Below are 23,584 nucleotides of genomic sequence, written 5' to 3'. Positions count from 1 at the left end.
TCCCATCAGAAGCATTGAAGGACTATTTTGAGTAATTTCATGTCGAGAAGAACGATAGGCCAATAAAAACGTCGGAATCCACTCATCCCAATTCTTTTGATGTTCCGCCACAAATTGGGATAAATACTGCATCAAGGTCCGTATCAACCGTTCTACGAGTCCATCTGACTGAGGGTGCAAGGGAGTAGTTCTCGTTTTCTTTATCCCCAAAATCTTCATCAACTCTTTAAAGACAGTCGACTCAAAACTGCGACCCTGATCAGAATGAAGCTCCAACGGTACTCCATGCCGACTTATCACCTCCCTCATCAGGGGGATAAAATATTTTTGCATTCTCTCGTTATACACTGCTGTATGAGTTCCAATGTCTGTCAGATAATTGTTTTAAAAAGTACTACGTATTAAAAGATTATGTCAATATACATTAGCACAACAAATTTGGTAATTGTGCAGAAAAGAATGGACTGTTGATAAAACTTAACAATGTTGTGGAAATGGACAATTTTGAACAACTTCTTCCTATACATATAACCGGCGTTCGGCTTTAACTCTCGACATGTTCGCAAAAAAGCTGCTACTAGTGCAATGAATTCTGCAAATACATACACGTCTGTGGCAACGTATGCGTCAGCATGAGATCATCACTTATCTTCTCATTCGATAAACACATTGCACCGCCCAAAAACCAATAGATACAACGGTTGATTTAAAACAAAATCAAATTTAACTGATTTCAATGATTTTTAATTTCGGCTTGCGTGGGCTTCGCGATGTCAAAAATCTTACCAAAATTCAAAAAGTGGCTGCCGAATTTTTAAGTTCCACCTATAATATATACTGCTTGCCAGGTACCGTGCTGTGTTTATAGAAAAAGCAGATAAGCTGTGGTCCCATACTGAATTCATTAGATTAATAACAGTAGCCTTTGGGAATATCTCGGAAACTAAAGTTGATCAACGGTTATATGTAAAGAAAAAAGTCGTTAAAAATGTTGAGTTTTAAAACATATGAGTTTTATAGAAACTCTTTTTTTATATAATTATCGCAAATTTTTTGAGAAAAATTAAAGCAATAAATTATTTGACAATAAAACAAAAACAATAAATTGTTTAAACTTACAGTACAATAAACTAATGTACCAATGAGATAATCTGGAGTTCCTTGTTTCTCGGAAATGAATAATTTTAAACGTTATTCTAAAAATTCTATACCTAATTACCGAGTTGTTGGAAGGAAATGCAAAAATGTTTCCAAAATGTACAGGGTGTAAAACAATTAAATGTCACGACCTATATGGGGTGATTCTACACCTCTGGATCGGTGGAGATCTGTCAAAGAAAGCGACCGCAAAATTGACCTTGACCCCTAATTTCAAGGTCAAATTTTTTTATTGGCTTATCGTACAGTGCTCATTAAGGGGATAAAAAGTCTGAAAGGAACCATGTGCCGGAAATCAACCCTTCTCCTAGAAAAAAGCCGTCAAAGTTTCCATATACGTTAATGCATTATACGTTGAGTCGCCCGGTACCCCACTCCAGTGATCTTGGCGCGTCAGTCTCGCGTATCGCTCGAATTTCATTATAGGACAATTCTTGAATTGCAATCACAATGCCAGCATATAGGAAGGGTGAATTCTAAGAGAGCATATTTAAAAAGACAAAATAACTACTGCGTTTAAATGAAAATAAAAATGAATTTAATTCACTGAAGTTTTGCACTTCGAATATAAACGCAAGATAAATGTTTAGTTTTATCATTTCACAGTTCGTTAACACATTGCAGATATGCACTTAATGCATCAGTTAATTATTACGCAAAGGACTGCATAAAATATTTATTATCTTATTATATTTAATATTATATTACTTATTATTATTATTATCTTAATATTATTATCTTATATTATGTATTATTATTTTATATAATTATTTTATATTATATTTTTATTATTATTGTATTACTTTTATTATTGTTATTTATATATTATATTACTTATCATACCTGTATCATATTATATTATATTACGAATGTTTCGATTAAATTCATTTTTATTTTCATTTAAACGCAGTAGTTATTTTGTCTTCTTAAATATGCTCTCTTAGAATTCACCCTTCCTATATGCTGGCATTGTGATTGAAATTCAAGAATTGTCCTATAATGAAATTCGAGCGATACGCGAGACTGACGCGCCAAGATCACTGGAGAGGGGTACCGGGCGACTCAACGTATACAGTAAAACTTGGATATATGCAACAAACATTGGGACCCAGGCGTTGCATATATCCAGTCGAGGTGTCGAATCTCGGGTTACACGCGACGAGCAGCCAAGCGTGAACGTAGAAAAGAACAGACAGTGGTGGAAAGAGAGAGGTCCGATGATCAAAGGAAAGAGCCGAAACGTATCGGTGTGACTAATACTAATTCAACTATAAAACTTTTTTATTTTTGACTTTTTTTTACTGAAACTTTTACTAACGCATTGGTGAAATTTTTCTGATTAAAATGATACCAAACACGATATAGTTTGAATTATAATTACTTGCTAAAATTGATGTTAAAAGTTGGCGAAAAGCAAAGGAGGATTGGAAATGAAAACCGGTTGCGGCGTCGACTCGGGTTTCAAACGTTGCATATATCCAAGCGAGGTGTCGATTCTGGGCATTTAAACGTTGCATATATCCAAGCGAGGTGTCGATTCTGGGCATTTAAACGTTGCATATATCCAAGCGAGGTGTCGATTCTGGGCATTTAATGTTGCATATATCCAAGCGAGGTGTCGATTCTGCGTCCGTACAAATCGTTTGTACCGTGCCGCGTTACCTATTCTACGTTCGTACACAACATGCGACGTGTTGCATGTTGCATGTTGCGTGTTTCATGTATCTTTGGTGTACGGCCTGCCTTATACATATGTAGTCAAATCATATCGTGTTTGGTACCATTTTAATCAGAAAAATCTCACAAGTGCATTAATAAAAGTTTCATTAAGAAAAAGTTAAAAATAAAAAAGTTTTATCGTTCAATTAGTATTAGTCACACCGATATTACGGTCGGATCATATTACACGGTTTCCTCGCCGAGCGGCTCGGTCCGGCTTAGGGGGATCCCCCCAAGTGGAGGGGATAGCGATGTTGCATATATCCAGACAAACTTCTGTTGCATATATCCAAGTTTTTCTGTAATGCATTAACGTATATGGAAACTTTGACGGCTTTTTTCTAGGAGAAGGGTTGATTTCCGCCACATGGTTCCTTTCAGACTTTTTATCCCCTCGATGAGCACTATACGATAAGCCAATAAAAAAATTTGACCTTGAAATTAAGGGTCAAGGTCAATTTTGCGGTCGCTTACTTTAACAGATCTCCACCGATCCAGAGGTGTAGAATCATCCCATATAGGTCGTGACATTTAATTGTTTTACACCCTGTACAAGATTGAAAATGCAACTGAGCAATATTATAAGAATAACATGAAAGTGTAATCATTGAATCATATTTTCTTCATACAATTCTGTTTATTATGAAAATAAAAAACAAATCTGTTAATTTAAATCCAAAATATTAGTTACGGGAGAATGACATTTTAACCTTCAGTATTTAAAAAAAGTAATGTTTTATATATGTATATATATATATATATGTATTTAATATTATACCTGATACTTTTTGGGCAATGGTTGTGAATATTTAATTAAATTGCACAATGCCACCGAATTTCGATCGTCAGTACATTCTGTCTGCAATGGATCCTGCTTTACTTTATTGCAGAATGGATGAATAGACTTCCCTCTGAAAAAAAGTCATATCATAGTAACTTACGTAATGTCCTAAAAACAACAGGCTTCATAAAACACACACAACGTAACATCAATTTTATTAACACAAATTTTCGGTTTGAAAAATTTCATAGGTACTTCTATTTTGTGCAGTTTTGATCACACTCAACTTCGTTCTATTCAATAGTATGTGATGAAAGCAATCTTGCGCCACTCCTGTGCTCAATTGTCAGTTCTTTAATGAAATAGAATAATTTTTAACAAAAAATACAACCGACTTCAAAATGCGCTAAAAAGTTTAAAATAATTTATATTTCGTTCATACAACTATGTGACCAGTATTAATAAAACCTCTTGCTGCATTAACAAAATGCACTAAAAAGTATAAAATAATTTCCATTTCATTTACAATACTCCACAGCAATTAAGGGGGTAGACACGTCTAATGCAGCGAGGTGACATTACCGGCAAAAATGGGCCTATTAATGGGTTTACGGGAATCGGTTATTTGTCCTTATATGAGAACACATAGGGCTCATTCGAAAGAGGAAGGTCCAATGCACACCGCTCAACTCATGTTTCAGTGGGACTATATCGAAGTTTAGTAATATAAGCGTCCAAAGTAGAGGTAAAAAATCAACCAAATGCATTCGCGGAATCGAAGTATTTTTAGGCCACTAAAAGAGTGCTGTGATTGAAATCATGAGTTGAGCGGTCTAGCCACAACCCTTACCTGTAAATTAAGATCTATTTTGTCTTCATTTGTTGCGAAATAAGGACGAATAACAGATGCCCGTAAAAGCATTCTCACAGACCAGTTCCGCCATTTTGTGGATAATACAGAGCAAGTCGTGTAACAAATTCATTTCAGCTAGTAATTATAAGGTGGCGTCTAACTAAGAAGGCTGCCGATTTGGAATCGTAGCCAAAATCAGGCGTTAGCTTGGTTACGTCACTCGACTGAAGGCAAGCGAAGGCAAGCGAAAAAGGCCACAACGCCCGTACGTTGAATGAGACGTACTACAGTCGTGCTGTCCTTCTCTCATTCTGAATGTTGAGATTGTCCCTTTTCGCTGGGTTTTGACTGACGCCCGCCTGGATTTTTCACAGCGCCCCATAACAAACCTCGCTCAAAGAGGAGGTACATCAAGAGAAGAATATACCTCTTCTTTGCAATAATTCTGCAAACGTTTACATAAGTTGTATATGAGATATTTATTTATTTAAATTATTTGCATTCACTCAGAATATTGACTCCTTTGTATTTTTTATTAGTTTCGAAAAACAAAGTTACTATAGGTTTCTCGAAATACAAGCGTCACGCGATTGGGACGAGTTATATCTTAAATTTGGTAAGGGATAGGAAAAACCTATTGATGTAAAAGTTGAATGGTAAGACATATGAAAAGTATGAGATATCTCACGAAATATTAGTTTTTTAAACATTGTACTGTTAGATATAGGCACGTTAGCGATATAGTGAGAGGGAATAGTAGTGAGGGGAGAAAAGGAGAGAAGGAGCCGAGGCCCCTCCATTTATTAATTCTAATAGTATTTTTTATGCAAAATGTTCCAAGGAGTTGATACGAATAAAGAAAAAAATGCAGTTCTATTTAAATAAAAAGTGCATCTGCATTTTTATAGTGTATCGTTGCATTCACGAAGAAAATAAAGTCATAGAAAAATAAACATTATCATACCATTGAACTTTTACATGAACAGCTTTTCCCTATCTCTTACCAAATTCAAGATATAACCCATCCCAATTGCGTGATGCACCCTGTATGCTTTTATGAATTAAGAAACATTTATTTAAAGAAGCTAATAACATTTTCTAAAAAAATTCTCAGATTGCACATTCCTTCGGTTCTTCAGAGTAAGTATATATTTTTCAGCAGCGAGGCGTGCTACGGTGCGCTATATAAAATCCACGCGTTCAGTCAGAATTTACCAGAGCGGGACAATTCTATCATTTAGGTTCAAAGAAGGATAGCAGGATCACCGTACATTTCACTCTAAACACGCGTCAATGTTTCGGTTTTGTTCTTCAGCCGTATTGTCGCGATGACTCTGGCGAAACGAGCGTTTGAATGTGTTTGTAAAAATACTTGAGGCGCTGTTGCCTTCCTAGATCGTGTTGTTTGCACGCTAGCTGAGAATGAAACCTTTCAAATTCGTAATAGACCACGCAAGTGGCTCCACCAGGCCCAACGAAAAAACTGCTGTAATACCGACGCCCCAAATCGGAGAGGTCACGTACCGTGTCTACCCCCTTAATCGTTAAATAGTATACTAAATACATTTCAAGCTTTTCGGAGGCGGCGAAAAATTAAAAACCTTCCTTCTACTAGGAGGTTCCTAGTTCGGGCGTCGGCAACCTATAACAACTGACCCATTTGATAATTTCAATTACACAGTATTCAACGGGAATCAACACACCCATTGCAGATTAACTACATGTACATCAGAAATGCTGCCGACTTCTGATACAGTCGTTACAATTACAAATGTTTTCAGCCGTATCTATAACATTCCGTATTTTTTCTTACGACTTATTAATTTCCAAGTTCGCCATACCGCAATCATATCGTTATTGACATCGTTTATTTGGGTATTTTTAATTTTACGCCGTCTCCGAAAAGGTTGAAATGTGTTTAATATACTATTATATTTAACGATTAAATAGGTTTTATAAAATAATTTAAAAAAAAAAAAAAATCCGACTTCGAAATGCACTAAAAAGTATAAAATAATTTCTATTTCATTTATATCTGTATTCCACAGCTATTAATACAATCTACTTAATCGTTAAATAGGATACTAAATATATTTCAAAGTTTTCGGAGGCGGCGGAAAATTAAAAATACCCGAACGTAGTTGTATAAACGAAATATAAATTAATTTAAACTTTTTAGCGCATTTTGAAGTCGGTTTTATTTTTTGTTAAAAATTATTTTGTTTCACACTTTTTAGTGGAACGTGTAGTATTTGTAAGATACCGTGAGGTGATTTTGCGTTTTTATTGCTTCGCTAATAATCATAAACCGAAAAAAATATATTGACCGATTTCGATGGTTAATTGTGTCAGGCCTTATAATGGTTACATGAGCTGAAAAACTCCCGTGGGCCGCCTTGCCCGCTGGATTATTTACCTTTTACAACATAATATGACAATCGAACATAGGCGTGTTACGCTGAACGAAGGACCCGACTCACTTTCGCGAATGTTCAATGTCGACGTAGATCCCGTCGGTTGGGAAGAAATAGTCAAAGAGGCGATTCGTAACCGAATTCAACTAAACTCTATCTGCGATCAGAACTGGTATCACACGAAACGTGATCTCGTGAGTAAATATCCAGATAGGTTCCCGGGATGGAAAATAGAAAACGACGAACTCGTGTATTATCGACCTGATTATGACAAGGCGATAATCGATGACGAACACACTTGGAAATAAAATAGTAGTAAAGCCTGATAAAATTATTAAAAGAATCTGCGAAAACCACGAAACGTCGCAAGCAGGACATCTGGGGCGCGATAAAACTTTAGACCGTATCCGTCAAAGCTATTATTGGCCAGGAATGACGTGAAACATTAGGTCACTTAAACTTAAAGACAATCAAAATCCAGAAAAGGGACCGTTAGCGACTCGGCTAGTACAAACTCCATAAATGCAAATCGCAATCGATACAGTAGATGTTGGAGCGTCCACTATTAAATATTTAGAAAACGTGCCCGATATGGGCTGATCGAAATTTCGTTCTAAGAAGTAGATAACGTCGAAGCACTTGAAAATAAGGGGCGTCGTCCTGCCTCCATAAAACAGTCACCAACGGACCGCGGTCGCGAACGATCGAACAGTTTTGTTTTTCTTTTTTTCTTTACCACGTAGTTCAGAATTCAATACCGTCTTGCCGCGATCAGTTTTCTATTACGAGTGCTTTTCCTCGATTATATCAGTTTCCTACTCAAAAACACAACGCGCACGAGGCCTTACCCGGTTCGTAAACCCAAGACCTCGTCGCACCAACAGAAAATTCACATAACGCCCGAGGCCCTCCCGGGTCCACTGATTAAAAACCCAGGGTCCCGCCGGCACCAATCGAATCATCTGCCCGAGGCCTTACCCGGTTCGTAAACACGAGACCTCGCGGCGGCAGCAATTAAAGCGCATCGCCCGGGACCTTGCCGGTCCCTGAACACAAACCTAGGGTCCCGCCGGCAACCACGAACGTCGAACGTTCATATCACTCATATATCGATCGTTCATATATCAATCATATCACATGCGACACACTCACACACATAACTCAAACTTCAAGGGTTTTTTACGCCTTCGGGCTTTTTCCCTTTTTATTCAAACATCTTCAAGGGTTTTTTACGCCTTCAGGCTTTTTCCCTTTTTATTCAAACATCTTCAAGCGTTTTTTACGCCTTCGGTCTTTTTCCCTTTTTATTCAAACATCTTCAAGGGTTTTTTACGCCTTCGGGCTTTTTCCCTTGCATTCATGAATAAACTCTTATTTTGCCACTTATTAATGCCGAATAATTATTCGTCAAACCAGCGTCGACAAATCCTAAATATCCTTTCGAAACGTTCGGTAGTCACGGTCCTTTCCCAGATCATCGCCTGTATCGCTCTCAAGTGTTTAGCGCGCTGAAGATCTAAAATCAAAGGGGGAAACGGATCGAAGAAAGCTGACTTTGAGAGGACGGGCACTCTTGTTCGAACCTCAGACGAAGCAAGATCCAATTCTTAATTTTCTAAAGATTTTATTCAAAGAATAGTATTGAAACTGTTCATGTGGAAAAGTTTCGATCGTACAGTAGACATGACAACCCGTTCAAAGAAGGGTAACTCGTGTACTATTGTCGTTCTAGATCTTTCGACAAAGTATATTGAGTTATTTCCGACTCGCGACAAAAAAGGAAAAACGGTAATCAAAGTTTTAGACACTGTTTTCGACAGGTAGGTTACACCTCGATCAATAATATCCGATAACGGGAAAGAATACCTTAACAAAGACGTAGCGAATTTTTTAATCGCGAGAGGGATGAAACACATTACCACTCCATTAGCTCATCCCCAAGGGAATCCAGTCGAGCAAGTAAACCGAATAATAAAACCTATGATAGTTGCCTTCGTTAGAAATAAGCAAAATGAGTGAGACCAACATTTATCTAAACTCCAATTAGCGTATAACACCATACCGCACGCGGGAACGCGAATATCGCCGTTCTTTTTAAATCACGGGCGCAAAGCTATCGTACGACACTCTAATAACTTGGAAAGCCCATCGTCGATTTCAAATGACGTCATAAACGAATAGATGGAAAGAATGAATAACAATGACGAGTTAAGACACAAAATTGAAATACAGTTGAAAAATTATTCGGACAAACGCTTTGCTAAGTTAAATAAAAATAGGGTAACTCGAGTCGAGGTAAAAGAGAGAATGGAAGTTTACTACCCAAACAAAAAACTCAGTAATAAAGCTGAGGGGTATAATGTCAAGCTAGCCCATCATTACTTTAGGCCAGCAAAGATCAAAAGGGTATTAGGACCTATGACCGTGGAATTAGTAGACAAAGATAATAAAATTGTCGGCAAATACTGCATCACTGATTTAAGGTCTATTATGCTATCTGACAAGGGGACCGCCAAGGTGATGACATCTCTTTTGGATCGGCAGTAGGTACAAGTGGTAGTATACATACAGTGTTATAAAACCCTCATTGGTTTTGATAGAATGGGCCTTTGTTTTCGAGATATTGCAGTTTAAACAATTCTGTGCATATGGTATTTCAGATGTTTGAGATGGCTTATAACAGCGGCGCCGTAGGTGAGTGAGTAAAGTAACGGTCTGGAATTTAGGATTTTGTACTTGTGAAAAAGTTGCGTTATTACAATGTGCGTGGTGTGCGAATAAATTGTGCTTCCATTGTTTTTATATGTATCACCCTCAACATTGTGCACAATTCCAGGCGTCAATACCTTCGGTGTAACAATTCCGGACAGAAAGACATTTCTCCAGTGCAAAATTACTTCCAGATGCAAAATTACTTTCTTTCTTTAAAATGATTTTCTCCATGCAATTTGTTTTTGGTTTTATTCCATATTAATTTTAAAATAAAGAAATATTAGTAAAAACATTTGTGTATAAAAAAATATTGTATTTCTGATACAGTGTATTACTCGCGTCTGGAAGTAATTTTGCACTGGAGAAATGTCTTTCTGTCCGGAATTGTTACACCGAAGGTATTGACGCCTGGAATTGTGCACAATGTTGAGGGTGATACATATCATAAAAACAATGGAAGCACAACTTATTCGCACACCACGCACATTGTAATAACGCAACTTTTTCACAAGTACAAAATCTTAAATTCCAGGCGTCGATACCTTCGGTACAACAATTCCGAACAGAAAAACATTTCTCCAGTATATATATGAAATATTACTTCCAGACGCGAGCAATACACTGTATCAGAAATACAATATTTTTTTATACACAAATGTTTTTACTAATATTTCTTTGTTTTAAAATCAATATGGAATAAAATCAAAAACAAATTGCATGGAAAAATCATTTTGTTACGTCGCGAGCGAGATACGGCGCGCGACCTACAAAATATAAAAAGAAAAAGAAATTAGATTGATTGTTAATTTATATTATTATTTCTTTTACTTTCTGGGTGATTAGTACGCGGTTAAGAACGGTATTATCGCTGCCACCAGTCCCAATCGCGCTCAACGATGTTGGGTCGATAACGATTGGAACAATTTAAAAGAATCGAAAATTTAAAGTAAGATTCTGAATTTATTGCTTGAGTTCGTCAATGCTCTTGTCCCATACGTGGTTGTCAGCTACCACGCGTTCAGAACGGTAAAATTGCTTGGATGACTGTCAGCAGATACGTGTCTGCAAGGAATTAAATCCAGGACTGCGAAACTAGCAACAGCTTATCAAATTGAGCGATGAATTGGAGGAAAAAAGACCTTTCTCTGGTAAAGGAACGCGAAAGTCATTTCGCAACATGACAATACTCGGTTGTAAAATGAACCCAGAAACTCATCTTCGACTTGAGTTGGGAAATTCTCCTATATGTGGCACATTCGCCCGATATGGCTTCTTCCGATTTTCATTTATTTCGCTCGCTGCAACATCATTTGGCTGATACGCAATTCAAGACATTGGAAAAAGCATTAATGATTTCATCGATTCAAAACCGTCAAGTTTCTACCGCAATGGGATGCGTTAGCTGCAGATTGTTTAAGGTCATTGAAAATTGATTCAAATCATTCTTGTACTTTCATAAATAAATTTTGAATTTTCCAAAAAAGCAAGAAATTAATTTGTATACCTAATATTTTATAGATTATATACAAATATGCACAGTTTTTGGTAATGTTACGTCGCGAGCGTGATACGGCGCGCGACGTACAAAAATATAAAAAGAAAAGGGAAATTAGTTAGATTAAGTTTAACTATTTTATTATCTCTTTTCCTTTGGATGATTAATACGCGGTTGAGAACGGTATTATCGCTGCCACCAGTCCCGATCGCGCTCGACGATGTTAGGTCGTTAACGATCGGAACAATTAAAAAGAATCGTTTAATTTTTATAATAAGATTCTGAATTTGTTGATTGACTTCGTCAATGCTCTGGTCCCATACGGGCCCTCGTGCGAATTTATGCAAAGATGGTTAGCGTGAATGTTAGGAAGGAAGTGTGTTAAACTAAAAATGAATCTGAAACTAGTTATGTGTAACAAAAAGAAATATAATTTCAAAAAAAGAAAAGCATAACAGTAAATGAATTGGTTTACAAAGAATTCGAGCTGTTGGAAATATAGAAAAATGCAATTTAGATATATGTTTTAACAAGATCGGCGAAATTAGGTTATATTGAAAACTATTGAATCGTAAAACAGAATTTAAAGATGATTCGAGCGGCGATTTCGATGAGCAATTAAATAACGATGAGAGGAAACGGTCCCAAGGGGAAAAACTTCCAAAACCAACGGTTTCGTGGGCCGCCTCTCGTTATCGCAACGGAATTATTGTTAAAAATTGCGAAACGTCTTCGATACCTTGATACGATGTAGAACAAAACGATCTTGGGGGAACTTCCAGGACACGCGGTTTCAAGATTGCCCGTTTTGCCTCACTAAATTCCAGATTCGTCGTATTAGACAAAATGAAATAGATAACTTACCAAGATCGATGTAAATTGATATATGATAATACAAATTGTTCGTTGATCGCTTGGTGTTGTCTGGAAATCTGGAAGGCGAAGAAGAGATGAGAACTTTGTCACGCACTACGCGTTCGCGATCGGCCTTTCGACGGTGTTACTGTTACGGAAACGAAAACGTTAATTTATTTCAAAAACGACGCGACGCGGAAAAAGAAAGTATATTAATTATCGGACGATTTAAAAGCAAAAGTGAAAAGATAGAAATTGAAAAGTATGAAATTTAACGTATTCGTTTGAGTCCTTGACATGAAAATCGCGAATAGAAACACTCTCGACACTCTGCCTCGTTACACGGAGGAACTTTGACGAGCAATCTAATTACACGATCCCGTAGACAACTCTGTCTCTACGCGAACACGGGCTCCCCGTCACGTACCTTACGATTTTTCAACGAAGAGTGATTTGTCTCAGTCAAGCGATCGTATCTCAGGGTTCGACCCGCGATCATGGGCCCAAAGTGGGGACATCATTTGGCAAATCAGGGTACGTGTCGAAGGGGAAAGCCCGCACGCATTGGGTTTAACTAGGCGCGTTTCCCGAGTTCTCATCCCTCCTTGACCTTCTTTCTGACTCTGTCTATCGTTGACTATCTTTCTTTTACCCCTACAGCGCTTCATGAATTTCGTGCGTCGCACTTTCTATGCCTTCTAGAATTTTCGAAATACTTCTATTTGATTTTATTCGTTTCTTAATTAATTAACGAAGCTTTTAGGAACGAACACTGATGTCGATTAATGTTTTATTTATGTTATTTGTTATAATATTCACGTAGTTAATAGTATCGGGGCTTTTAATTCACTCGACGTACTTTATAATCGATGTTTGTTTCATTACACGCATTTTCCGGCTTTCATGACAAAGAGATTGATGTTTTATTTTCAATTAAGGGCACAGACTCCTTCAAGGCCTCCTCCGAATCGATGTAAGCGCCATTGGAAAGAATCGGCCAATCATGAAAACACTTAATTGAGAAATTTAACATTTGACAGTGTGACATCTAACGTCATTATGCAGAATAATAAACAAAAATGAGGTGGCATAGTTGCCAAATCATATCATTTGAGAGTTCTTTCGCAGTGTTGCCGCATCTGTGACCATCTAGCAAAATGAATTTGCTCGAGCCGAGTAAGATTTTGATTCCTGGCGGATATAGAAAAGGATAGCACGAGAGAAAGAGAAGGAGTATCATGAATTGAAACAACGTAGGGCCGATCGGCGGAAATATAGAGTCATACGCTACGGCAGATTCGATGAGACTCTGTAATACACATAACGTACGCGACTATAAAACTTATAGGAATAAAAACTACATGGCATTAATAATTTCAGGAAAGGAATTAAAAAGTAAAGACATGTAAATTGATCTATAATATACAATATTTATTGATTGAAATATAATCAATAAATATAAACAATGCTTCTTCTTTCTCCGCGACATTTACATCGTCGGTTACCATGACAGCTACTCCAGCCACGTGTTATTGAAATTTTTTTCATCTGAAATAATGAATTTTAATATAATTGTACCTGCATATGCAGGGTGTCCCAGTCTAACGATAAGTGTGACACAATTATATTAAAGTTCATTATAATATTTCAGATGAAAAACTTAATCAAGAAAATGCTATACGGTAGGAGGCGGCGGTGGCGGGCTGCCTATTATTGTTAACATATACTAAAAATATATATATGTATAAATAAACATTATAAATCATTACATTTCTTTATTTCTTATTCCCTTTTTGAAATTATTATGTCATGTAGTTTTCATTCCTATAAATTTTATGGTCGCGTACTTACGTTATATGTATTATTTCATTGCGGAGTGGACCGGCAATATGTAGTTACATTTATCGAGTTTTCACTGTATATGGTGCAAGTTTTATAATTCATTTTTCTGGCATACCATTTCAAGTATTCTACCTGTAATTTCATTGATAAAAAAATATGATTATAAATATGCATAAAAAAGTGTTATGGTTGCACACATTAGTAAGTATATGTAGTGTTTCATTCTCGGACCTCTTTCTCTCTCGAGCGCACTATTCTTTTCTATGTCTGGCAGGAATCAAAATCGGCTCGAGCCGATTCATTATGCTGATGATTACAATTGTAACAGATGTGGCAACAGCGTGACAGTAGTCTTACGATTAATACGTTGCGGCAACTATGCCTTACTTGTGGCTATATTCGCGTAGCCGTTGGTGGTGTCAAATTAGAATTTACATTTATCGACTGATTTGTGTTTTTATCGGTCTTGATGATAACATGGTCAAATATACCATAAATGCCTCTGACGGAGAATCATTGAACTATTCTTATGTCTATTTTACGTCTGATGCGTGCAAATCGTAGAATCGATTTTACGTCTTCCAGAAGTGATAAATTGTGAAAAATCGAATTTCAGTGATATTGTGCTAGTTCAAGGAAGGTCGGTCTGGTGTGCTATCGGTGAAAAAACCATTAAATCGTACAATATTTGCTAATATGCAGCCGAACGCAGCATTCGGCAGCCATGTTGTTTGCTTACAACAGCGTCTGTCTCAATCTTACAATTTCGAAAATACGATTTTTTTCAACGTATGGTGTTTATTAGCGTTCAAGCGGACCAGACCGACCTGTACCGAAGTCTACCCGCGTGTGCTGTACTCGCGAAAATTTGATTTATGCAATTATCAAGACGAAAAATCGATTCTACGAAATTGAATGTCTCTCTCGCGCATGACGTATACGTGCATGCTTTACGTTGATTGTGTGAGTGCACGCATACAGGTCATGGCACAAGGAGTCTGTGCCCTTAATTTCGGGAGCATTCTATTCGGATTTTCGCAAGTTCACGCATATCGAATAAGATATGTATATATACGTTAACATATTCTAGGAATTTATTCCAGAACATTGCTTGTAGATGCTTGGCAGTTTTTGTTGCCTATTCGTGACAATACGCGTTTATGATCCCCGTCGACCGTTGTCTCGAACGTTCCTAAACGTTCGTCGACGTTTTTAAACTCTCAGTGGTTGTCACGCAAACCTCGCTTTCCATTCCTGTTCAGATCGTTTCATATTATTCAAACAAATCACTTTCATTCTCTATTGCACTCATTTTCCCGTGGAAGGATCGGCTGATGCATGCTTTACAGGTACGAGAGGTATCCGCTTGTAAAATAAGGGCGAAAATCGCATTTCTTTATTCTGCGCAGTTAAGCTGGGATTCCTCCATGTGCGTCGCACTGCTTAACCGCGCGGCGAAGGATGTTATGATACCTCTCCTTGACCTTAACGATTTCAAATTTCTGTACATTTCCAAACGTAGTTCCAACGGTAATCGTCCCAAGGAAGATTAATTTGGATTATTCGAAAGAGCCAAATATAGCCTTCTTTGTGTTCCTTGCCTGGGGTACTTCCAAGTGCGTCGCACCGACGAGGCACACAAATTAGGTACATTAGCTGGTAAACTATTGAAAATAAATAACAATAAAATAACAAAATAAATCCTAGCCACGGTCGGATTATTAAAATAATCCGGACGTAACAATTTTAAAATTTCAACCTCCAAAAAGAGGTTTTAAACGCGCAACCTCCAGACCTCCAGTCCGTTACCTTACTCACTCATCTACGGCGCCGCTGTTATAAGCCATCTCTCACAACTAAAATACCATATGCCCAGAATTGTTTAAACTGCAATATCTCGAAAACAAAGGCCCATTCTATCAAAACCAATGAGGGTTTTATAACACTGTATGTATACTACAACTTGTACCTAGTGCCGATCCAAAGCGATGTCCTCACCTTGGCGGTGTCCTTCTGAGCCAAATCATCAGAATATAAAAAAACATATATGAAAATTTTTTGCTAATTATTTGCTATATTTTGCCGTAAAAAGTAATTTTTTTGCTCCAGCCATTAAAAAGTTACAAAGGGCTAGATAGCTTAATATTAAGCCATTTAGCCATTGTAAAAAATAGCGTATAGTAAAATAAAACAAAAAATCAATAACACATACATTTTTTGCTAATTTTTTACTATATTTTACATTGAAAAGTATTTGCTTTGCTCCAACTGTTACAAAGTCACAAAAGGTTAAATAATTTTTTAGACTATTTTTAATTTATTTCGCATACAAAAAATTTGGATCTCGAATATGTTAATAGCAAATAATTCAGGGAACATTTTGACACGATAATGTGAAAGTAAATAATTTTTTAAAGCACCTTACTCTTATAGTTTGGGTGGTGCTCTTATCCGTTTTTAGTCTTTTCGTGACATCAAAACATCTCCTGAATTATTTGTCATCCTATTGTAATATGTAAGCTCTTGAATTTTCTGCTCATAAAACAAGTTTTATGAATACCAGTCAACCAGGTTTACCAATGTAAAACAGTTTATGTAAAGTTACTGGCATGTTGTACCAGGAAAATAATCCGACATTCTCGAAATTTTTATTGATGAGAGCGGGCGAAGCCGCGACAGGGATGCTAGTAAAGTATAATCTACATTGATTTCGCATTCACAAAATAATTTCTTTAGCCAGATTATCTCTTTAGCGGCTGAAGCTGCGCTAACATATTCTGCTTCCATTGTAGACAAAGATACACACTCCTGTCTCTTACTTTGCCACAAAATGGCTGCATGCGCGTATTGACATACGATAGCTGATATCGATTTACGTGTCTCTTTGTCTCCCGCATAATCTGCGTCACTATATGCCTTAAAATTACCGCCTTCAGTATAAATTAGTCCTAAAATCTACAGTACCCTTGAGGTACCTTATAATCCGCTTAACAAGTCGCCAATGTGCTTCGCTTGGTTTTTCTAGCGTTCTTGAAACAATATTCACGCCTTATGTCGGGCCGACTCACAAGTAAATTTATCCAAGTGTTACACTCCGATTTTAATGAGCTTTGAATATTTTGTAATCTAGGTCAAAATAAGAAACACGTATTTTTTTATACCTGCCCATACGGCCATTAAAGGGGTGAAGCACTTTCTTGAAAAAAATCAGTTTTTATATTTCTGAGCTAATACCGCCGAAATGGTAAAAAATATTTAAAAAGTTTCAAACAAAAGATTTATCATGTTTAATGTATTTTATAACAGTGTACTCCGATTTTTTGAAAATATCATTTTTTTCAAAATTCTCACCCCTCCCTCAATTTAAACAATTTTTTAAATTTATCTTATAGCAAAGCGGATAGTATATTTAATGACAAATTCAAACATATATGATAGAGTTGTATTCTGAAAACAAATTTTTCAGAAATAAGCTAAATATACCTCTATATCACTATGCGTGCGTTCCATTCGTGTGCTTGGTCTGGCCGCGGTCTATGTAAGAAAAAGACATTTAAAAAATAAACGTTGCAATAGGTATTGACAATGAGATACGGATACGAATAGAACGCACGCATAGTATATAGAGGTATATTCAGCTTATTTCTGAAAAATTTGTTTTCGGAATATTCTAATCATATATGTTTGAATTTGTCATTAAATATATCTACTACCCATTTTGCTGTAAAACAAATTAAAAAAATTTTTTTTAATTGATGAGGGGGTTAGAATCTTGAAATAAATGACATTTTTTAAAAATCGGAGTACACTGTTATAAAGTACATTAAACATAATAAATTTTTTGTTTAAAACTTTTTTTTATATTTTTTACCATTGTTACGTCGTGAGTGTGTTACGGCGCGCGACGTACAAAATAAAAAAGAAAGAAATTAGTATTTATTTATATTATTATCTCTTTTACTTTCCGAGTGGTTAATACGCGGTTGAGAACGGTATTAACGCTGCCACCAGTCCCAATCGTGCTCAACGATGTTAGGTCGGTAACGATTGGGACAATTTAAGAAGAATCGATTAATTTATAGTAAGATTCTGAATTTATTTATTGAGTCCGCCAATGCTCTGGTCCCATACGGGCCCCTCGTGCGGATTTGTGCGGAGATGGTAGGCGTGAACGTATAGGAAGGAAGTGTGTTTGAACCAAAAATGAATTTGAAACCAGTTATAGGTAACAAAAAAGTATAATCTCAAATAAAGAAAAGCATAACAATAAAGTGGTTTGGTTAACAGGAAGTACGAGCTGTTGGAAATACAGAAAAATGAAATATATATATATATATATATATATATATATTAACAAGAAAAGTAAATTATGGAATTTTCAGATGATTCAAGCGACGATTTCGGTGAACAATTAGTAGAGGTGTGCAAATACTCGATTTATTCGAGTACTCGAATTTCGAGCCGAACAATAATCGATTGTTCGAGCCGAGTCGATCGCTTGAATTTGCCGAGCTACTCGAAATCGTCGAACTGTTTGATATAACAGCGAGCTACTCGAAAAATTCGAACTACTCGAATATATTCGAGCAGATGTTTAACTTTCGAGTTACTCGTACAAATTCGAACTGTTCGAGTTACACGAATATTTATCTATATATTATCAAATATTTTATTTATTTTATTTATTTCAATATACGGGACAAGTACCATTAGTGCACATAAATGAATTTTACAAAAGCAGGTGACGTAAAAGAAAAATTACAGGTAGGGTGACGTGTCACATAACCAAGTCAGGTAGAAGTAAAATTCATTTATGTGCACTAATGGGCCTTGTCCCGTATATTGAAATAAATAAAATAAATAAAATATTTGATAATATATAGATGAATATTCGTGTAACTCGAACAGTTCGAATTTGTACGAGTAACTCGAAAGTTAAACATCTGCTCGAATATATTCGAGTAATTCGAATTTTTCGAGTAGCTCGCTTTTATATCAAACAGTTCGACGATTTCGAGTAGCTCGGCAAATTCAAGCGATCGACTCGGCTCGGACAATCGAAGCGAGTTCAGCTCGGCTTGTAAATTACGAGTACTCGCACACCTCTAACAATTAGTGTATAGTGAGAGGAAACGGTCCCAGGGGGAAACTACCAAGACTAACGGTCTCGTGGGCCGCCTTTCCTTATTGTGAACGGAATTTTTATTAGAAAATGCTAAATATTTCGATACCTTAAACACGGTGTTGAACGGAACGATCTAGTGGGAAATTTCCAGAACACGCGTTTTCAAGATCGCCCGTTTTGCATCACTAAATCCAGATTCGTCGTATTGAGAAAAATGAAACAGACAACTAACCAAGCGTGATGTTAAATAATATATGAATATACAGAATTTAAGATAATATCTCGTTGTAGCTTCGATGTTGTCTGGAAATCTGGAAGGCGAAGAAAGGATGAAAAACTTGACACACGCACAACGCGTTCGCGATCGGCCTTTTCGTTACGGTATTATCGTTACGGATACGAACTACGAAGCAATATACGAAACAACGCGGAGCGGAAAATAATATATAATTACTTAACGAGTGATTTAAAACAAAAGAGAAAAAGATAGGAATTGAAAAGTGTGAAAGGAATTTAACGTATTCGCATGAGTCCTTGCCACGGCAATCGCGAATTGAAACACTCTCGACACTTTGCCTCGTTACACGGAGGAACTTTGCCGAGCAATCCGATTACACGATTCCGTAGACAACTCTGTCTCCACGCGAACACGGGCTCCCCGTCACGTACTTTACGATTTTTCGACGAAGAGTGATTTGCCTCAGTCAAGCGATCGTATCTCAGGGTTCGACCCGCGATCATGGGCCCAAAGTCATCATTTGGCAAATCAGGGTACGTGTCAAAGGGGAAGGCCCGCGCGCATTGGTTTTATCTAAGCGCGTTTTCCGAGTTCTCATCCCACCTTGACCTTCCTTCCGACTGTGTCTATCGTTGATTATCTTTTTCTTTACCCCTACAGCGCTACATGGATTCCGTGCGTCGCAATTTCTATACCTTTTAGAATCTTCGAAATAGCTTCTATTTGATTTTATTCGTTTCTCAATTAATCAAAGAGGCTCTTATAAATGATATTTTCGGTATCGAAGAAAATCTAGCTTTCTTAATAGATGTTTAACTTGCTATATTGAACAACTAGTAAATGAATAATAAATTATTCCGTTCTTATTTGCATTTCGGTGGTTTACGAAAAGACAATGGATATTTGTAATTATTATCAAATCGCGGATGTATGCAAATATGTTGCTGCATTTAATTGTCATAATTGTCCGCGTACATCAATTTTTAACAATTTACGTATATTCGAAACGTTCTACATTTAACGTTTAGCTGTAGTTCGTTGGCGATGTTTATTGCCTTGGTCGACCTTTGTCTCGAACGTTCTCGAACGTCGGTCGACAAATTTCAAACTACAGCGGTTGTCACGCAAACCTTCGCATTCCATAGTGATTCAAACAGTTTCATTCTGTTTCATACTAATTGCTTTCGATCTTAATTGCATTCATTCCTTGTGGAAAGGTCGGCTGACGCATGCTTTGCAGGTAGGAGAGGTATCTCGCTAGCAGGATAGAACAAAAATTTCCTTTGTACGGCGCGGTTAAGCCGGGAAACTTCCAAGTGCGTCGCACTGCTTAACCGCACGGCGAAAGATGTTGATAATACTTCTCCTTAACCTTAGCGGCTTCGAATTTCTATATGTTTATTGCTACGCGGTTTCGACGAGGCAATCGTCCTAAGGAAGGTTAACTTCTTATTATTTGAAAAGAACTAATTATAGCCTCCTTTGTGTGCCTCGCCTTGGATTGTCTCCAAGTGCTACGCACTGACGAGGTACGCAAATTCGGTATGTTAACGGTCAAACTATTCAAAACTATCAGAAAGAAAATGGAAATAGATCTTAGCTACGGTCGGATTATTAAAAATAATTCGGACGTAACACCATTTCAGCGGTATTAGCTCAGAAATATAAAAACTGATTTTTTTCAAGAGGGTGTTTCACCCCTTTAATGGCCGTATGGGCACGTGTAAAAAATACGTGTTTCTTATTTTGACCTAGACTACAAAATATTCAAAGCTACAAAGATACATAAAGCTACCTACGACCTTCCTATAGAGCGCGTTACAATTGTTCCCTTCTGAATTACCTGCATCCCAGCCTACCTCTATTGGATTACAGACACTATTTGCTTCGTTTAAATTGAATTTTTCTAACACGTTTCGTATGTACTTTGCTTGATGTATAAAAATAGAGCCATCCTTTAATTTTATAATTTTGCACCCAAAAGATTCGTTACTTCTTTCATACTGGTTATATAGAATTCTTTAGATAATTCAACGAAACATTTATCTATCAAGCACTCACGCGAAGCTGCTAAAAGCCCATCGTCAACATAAATAACTAAGAACATTTTCCGGTCACCTTCCTTATACATATAAAAACAAGGATCAGCTAAGCTTTGACAAAAACCGATCCTTTTAACAAAACTTGAAAAATGTTCTGTCCAGCAGCTTGGAGCTTGTTTTAACCCGTACAGACTCTTTAATAGTTTACAAACTTGCGCTGTCCCATCGTTAAACCCTTCCGATTTCATCATATAAATATTTTCTTTCAGATCACCATATAAAAATGCCGTCTTTATATCAAACTATCCGAGGAATAGTCCATCATGTGCTGCAATGCTTAACAAAAATCTAACTGTATCAAAACGAGCAACAGGGCTAAATGTTTCTTTGTAATCTATCCCTTCCTTTTGTGAATAACCTTTAATCGCGGTTTGAAACGTATTTTGCTATCCTCCTTAAATTTCTTTACGTAAATCCACCGACTACTAATAACTTTTTGTTTCTCTGGTTTTGCTACTAGTATCCACGTTTTATTTTCATGTAAAGAGTTAATCTCGTCATACATAGCCTCTATCCACTGATCTTTTTCATTAGAATTAATTGCATCATTATAATTTTCAGGCAACGCTTCTGCTATGAATGTAATCGGAGACCCATAAAAAGCAGGATGTTTAATACGCCGTCCATCACGTAGTTCTCTTACATTTTTATCGCTGTCTATTGAAATTTGCAAGGTTTCAGTTGATTTCCCTTCCTGCACAGTATTTTCATCTACAATTTCATTACTACTATCAACTCCATTTTCTTTTACCTCATTATTTTCTTTCAAATTAATGATATTTACTTCATTTGAGCATACCTTTTCTAATTTAAATACAACATCCCGACTTAGAACTACATCTTTAAAACCAGGAACAAAAATGCGATAGCCTTTTTGCAACAACTTTGACAGAAAACAAATTTTGCAAACAATACGTCATACATCACGCCTTCGATCCATTCATCATTTACAAATGTTTTGATCTCTATTTTATCTTTATCGTACGCAAAAATATTTTCCCCGTTGCCTATCCTTACATTCAATGGTACCTCGAATTCCTCGAAATCGCAAAACAGCTCTCGTTGGTGTGTCATATGCCAAGTTTTGGCTGTACGTCGATCAGCCAAAAGCTGTTGTCCTGCTCCATGTTGCAGCTCCCCAAGAATGCCAGCTTCGAAAAGCGCTGTCCTTGATTCGAGCGGACGTCTCTCGTATCTGTCCTCTCCCTGAAGTTATCTCTTCTTTTAAAGCAATTTTTACTTAAAAGATTTTTTGAACCGTACGTATAACAAGCAATACAATTTTGCTTCTTGTGGCCTTTTCTGCCGCAAATATAACACACAATGTTTACGTTGTTCTTTGTATAGTTGTTCTGATTTGATTTAAATGTTTTGTTTTCAAACTTTGATTTTGTCACTAAAGCGACCGTTTAACAGATTGTTCTGCTGTCCACCTCTTTTCCGACATCAATCTCGCTGTTAAATTTTCGAGATTTTTCTTTGATACTTCAACAGAATCCTACGCACTATGAAAATGTTTAAAACTGTTTGGCAACGTACATAGAATGCGCGTCACGAGTATTGAATCTGGCACTTCACTACCTAGACTTTTCATCTTCAATGCCAACTGCTCGACTTTTGACAAGTTGTGTGCAACGTTCTCACTCATTTCCCACTTAAAGTCAAAAAACTGTTTTTGCACCAATGACAGATTTTCCTCCGACTTCATGTCGTACATTGCGTTCAGCTTCTTCCACATTTCCCTGGCAGTTTCTTCTCCACTGTCGTGACTATTAGCTTCTTCGCAGCCTTCTCTGCCTTCAAAAAGCTCTCGAGTTTTGTCTCATAATTGACAGAACCTTCTTCCAGACGAATTAGTGTGCCTTCACATATGTCAAGCATATTGTCGTCCTCCTCCAACAATGTGCGTATGATAAAACGCCATTGTTGCCAGTTATCTTTGTCGCGTAGCTTCTCAATTCTCAGATTTGCAATTTCCATTTTTCCGCACACACTCTTTGCACTTTGATAACTATCACGTATTTTATAATTCATTTTATAATATAGATTATTCTGGGCCCATAACCTGTTGAGGATATGTAGGAAGCAGGTTACTCAGATAGTCTCTAGTGAAAAATAACTTTATTAGAAATGGAAAAGAAACAGAAACAAAACCAGGACATACTGTCCTGTCCGAACCGATGCTTACATCGAACTAAGTAAAATTAAAAAGATCGCTAATACTTGTACCTACGAAAAGTCTACCTTTTCAGGTATGCTTACTCCTCGACACGACCGAGGAGCAAAACGT

At 36.9% G+C, this 23,584-nt stretch overlaps 1 protein-coding gene across 1 annotated transcript in view; it reads right to left on the bottom strand.

Annotated features, from left to right (window-relative positions):
- LOC114880352 (leishmanolysin-like peptidase) overlaps positions 1 to 23,584 on the bottom strand; it is a gene marked incomplete at its 5' end in the record, with an annotated part of 296,152 nt that overhangs the window by 113,339 nt on the left and 159,229 nt on the right. The window contains one exon of the mRNA XM_046287191.1: positions 3,656 to 3,788. Coding sequence (XP_046143147.1) covers positions 3,656 to 3,788 — 133 coding nt within the window. The remainder of the gene's footprint in view (positions 1 to 3,655; positions 3,789 to 23,584) is intronic.

The sequence above is a fragment of the Osmia bicornis genome, chromosome 9, assembly GCF_907164935.1.
Source record: "Osmia bicornis bicornis chromosome 9, iOsmBic2.1, whole genome shotgun sequence".
Classification (NCBI taxonomy): domain Eukaryota; kingdom Metazoa; phylum Arthropoda; class Insecta; order Hymenoptera; family Megachilidae; genus Osmia; species Osmia bicornis.
This window is presented reverse-complemented; position numbering and strand designations above follow the sequence as displayed.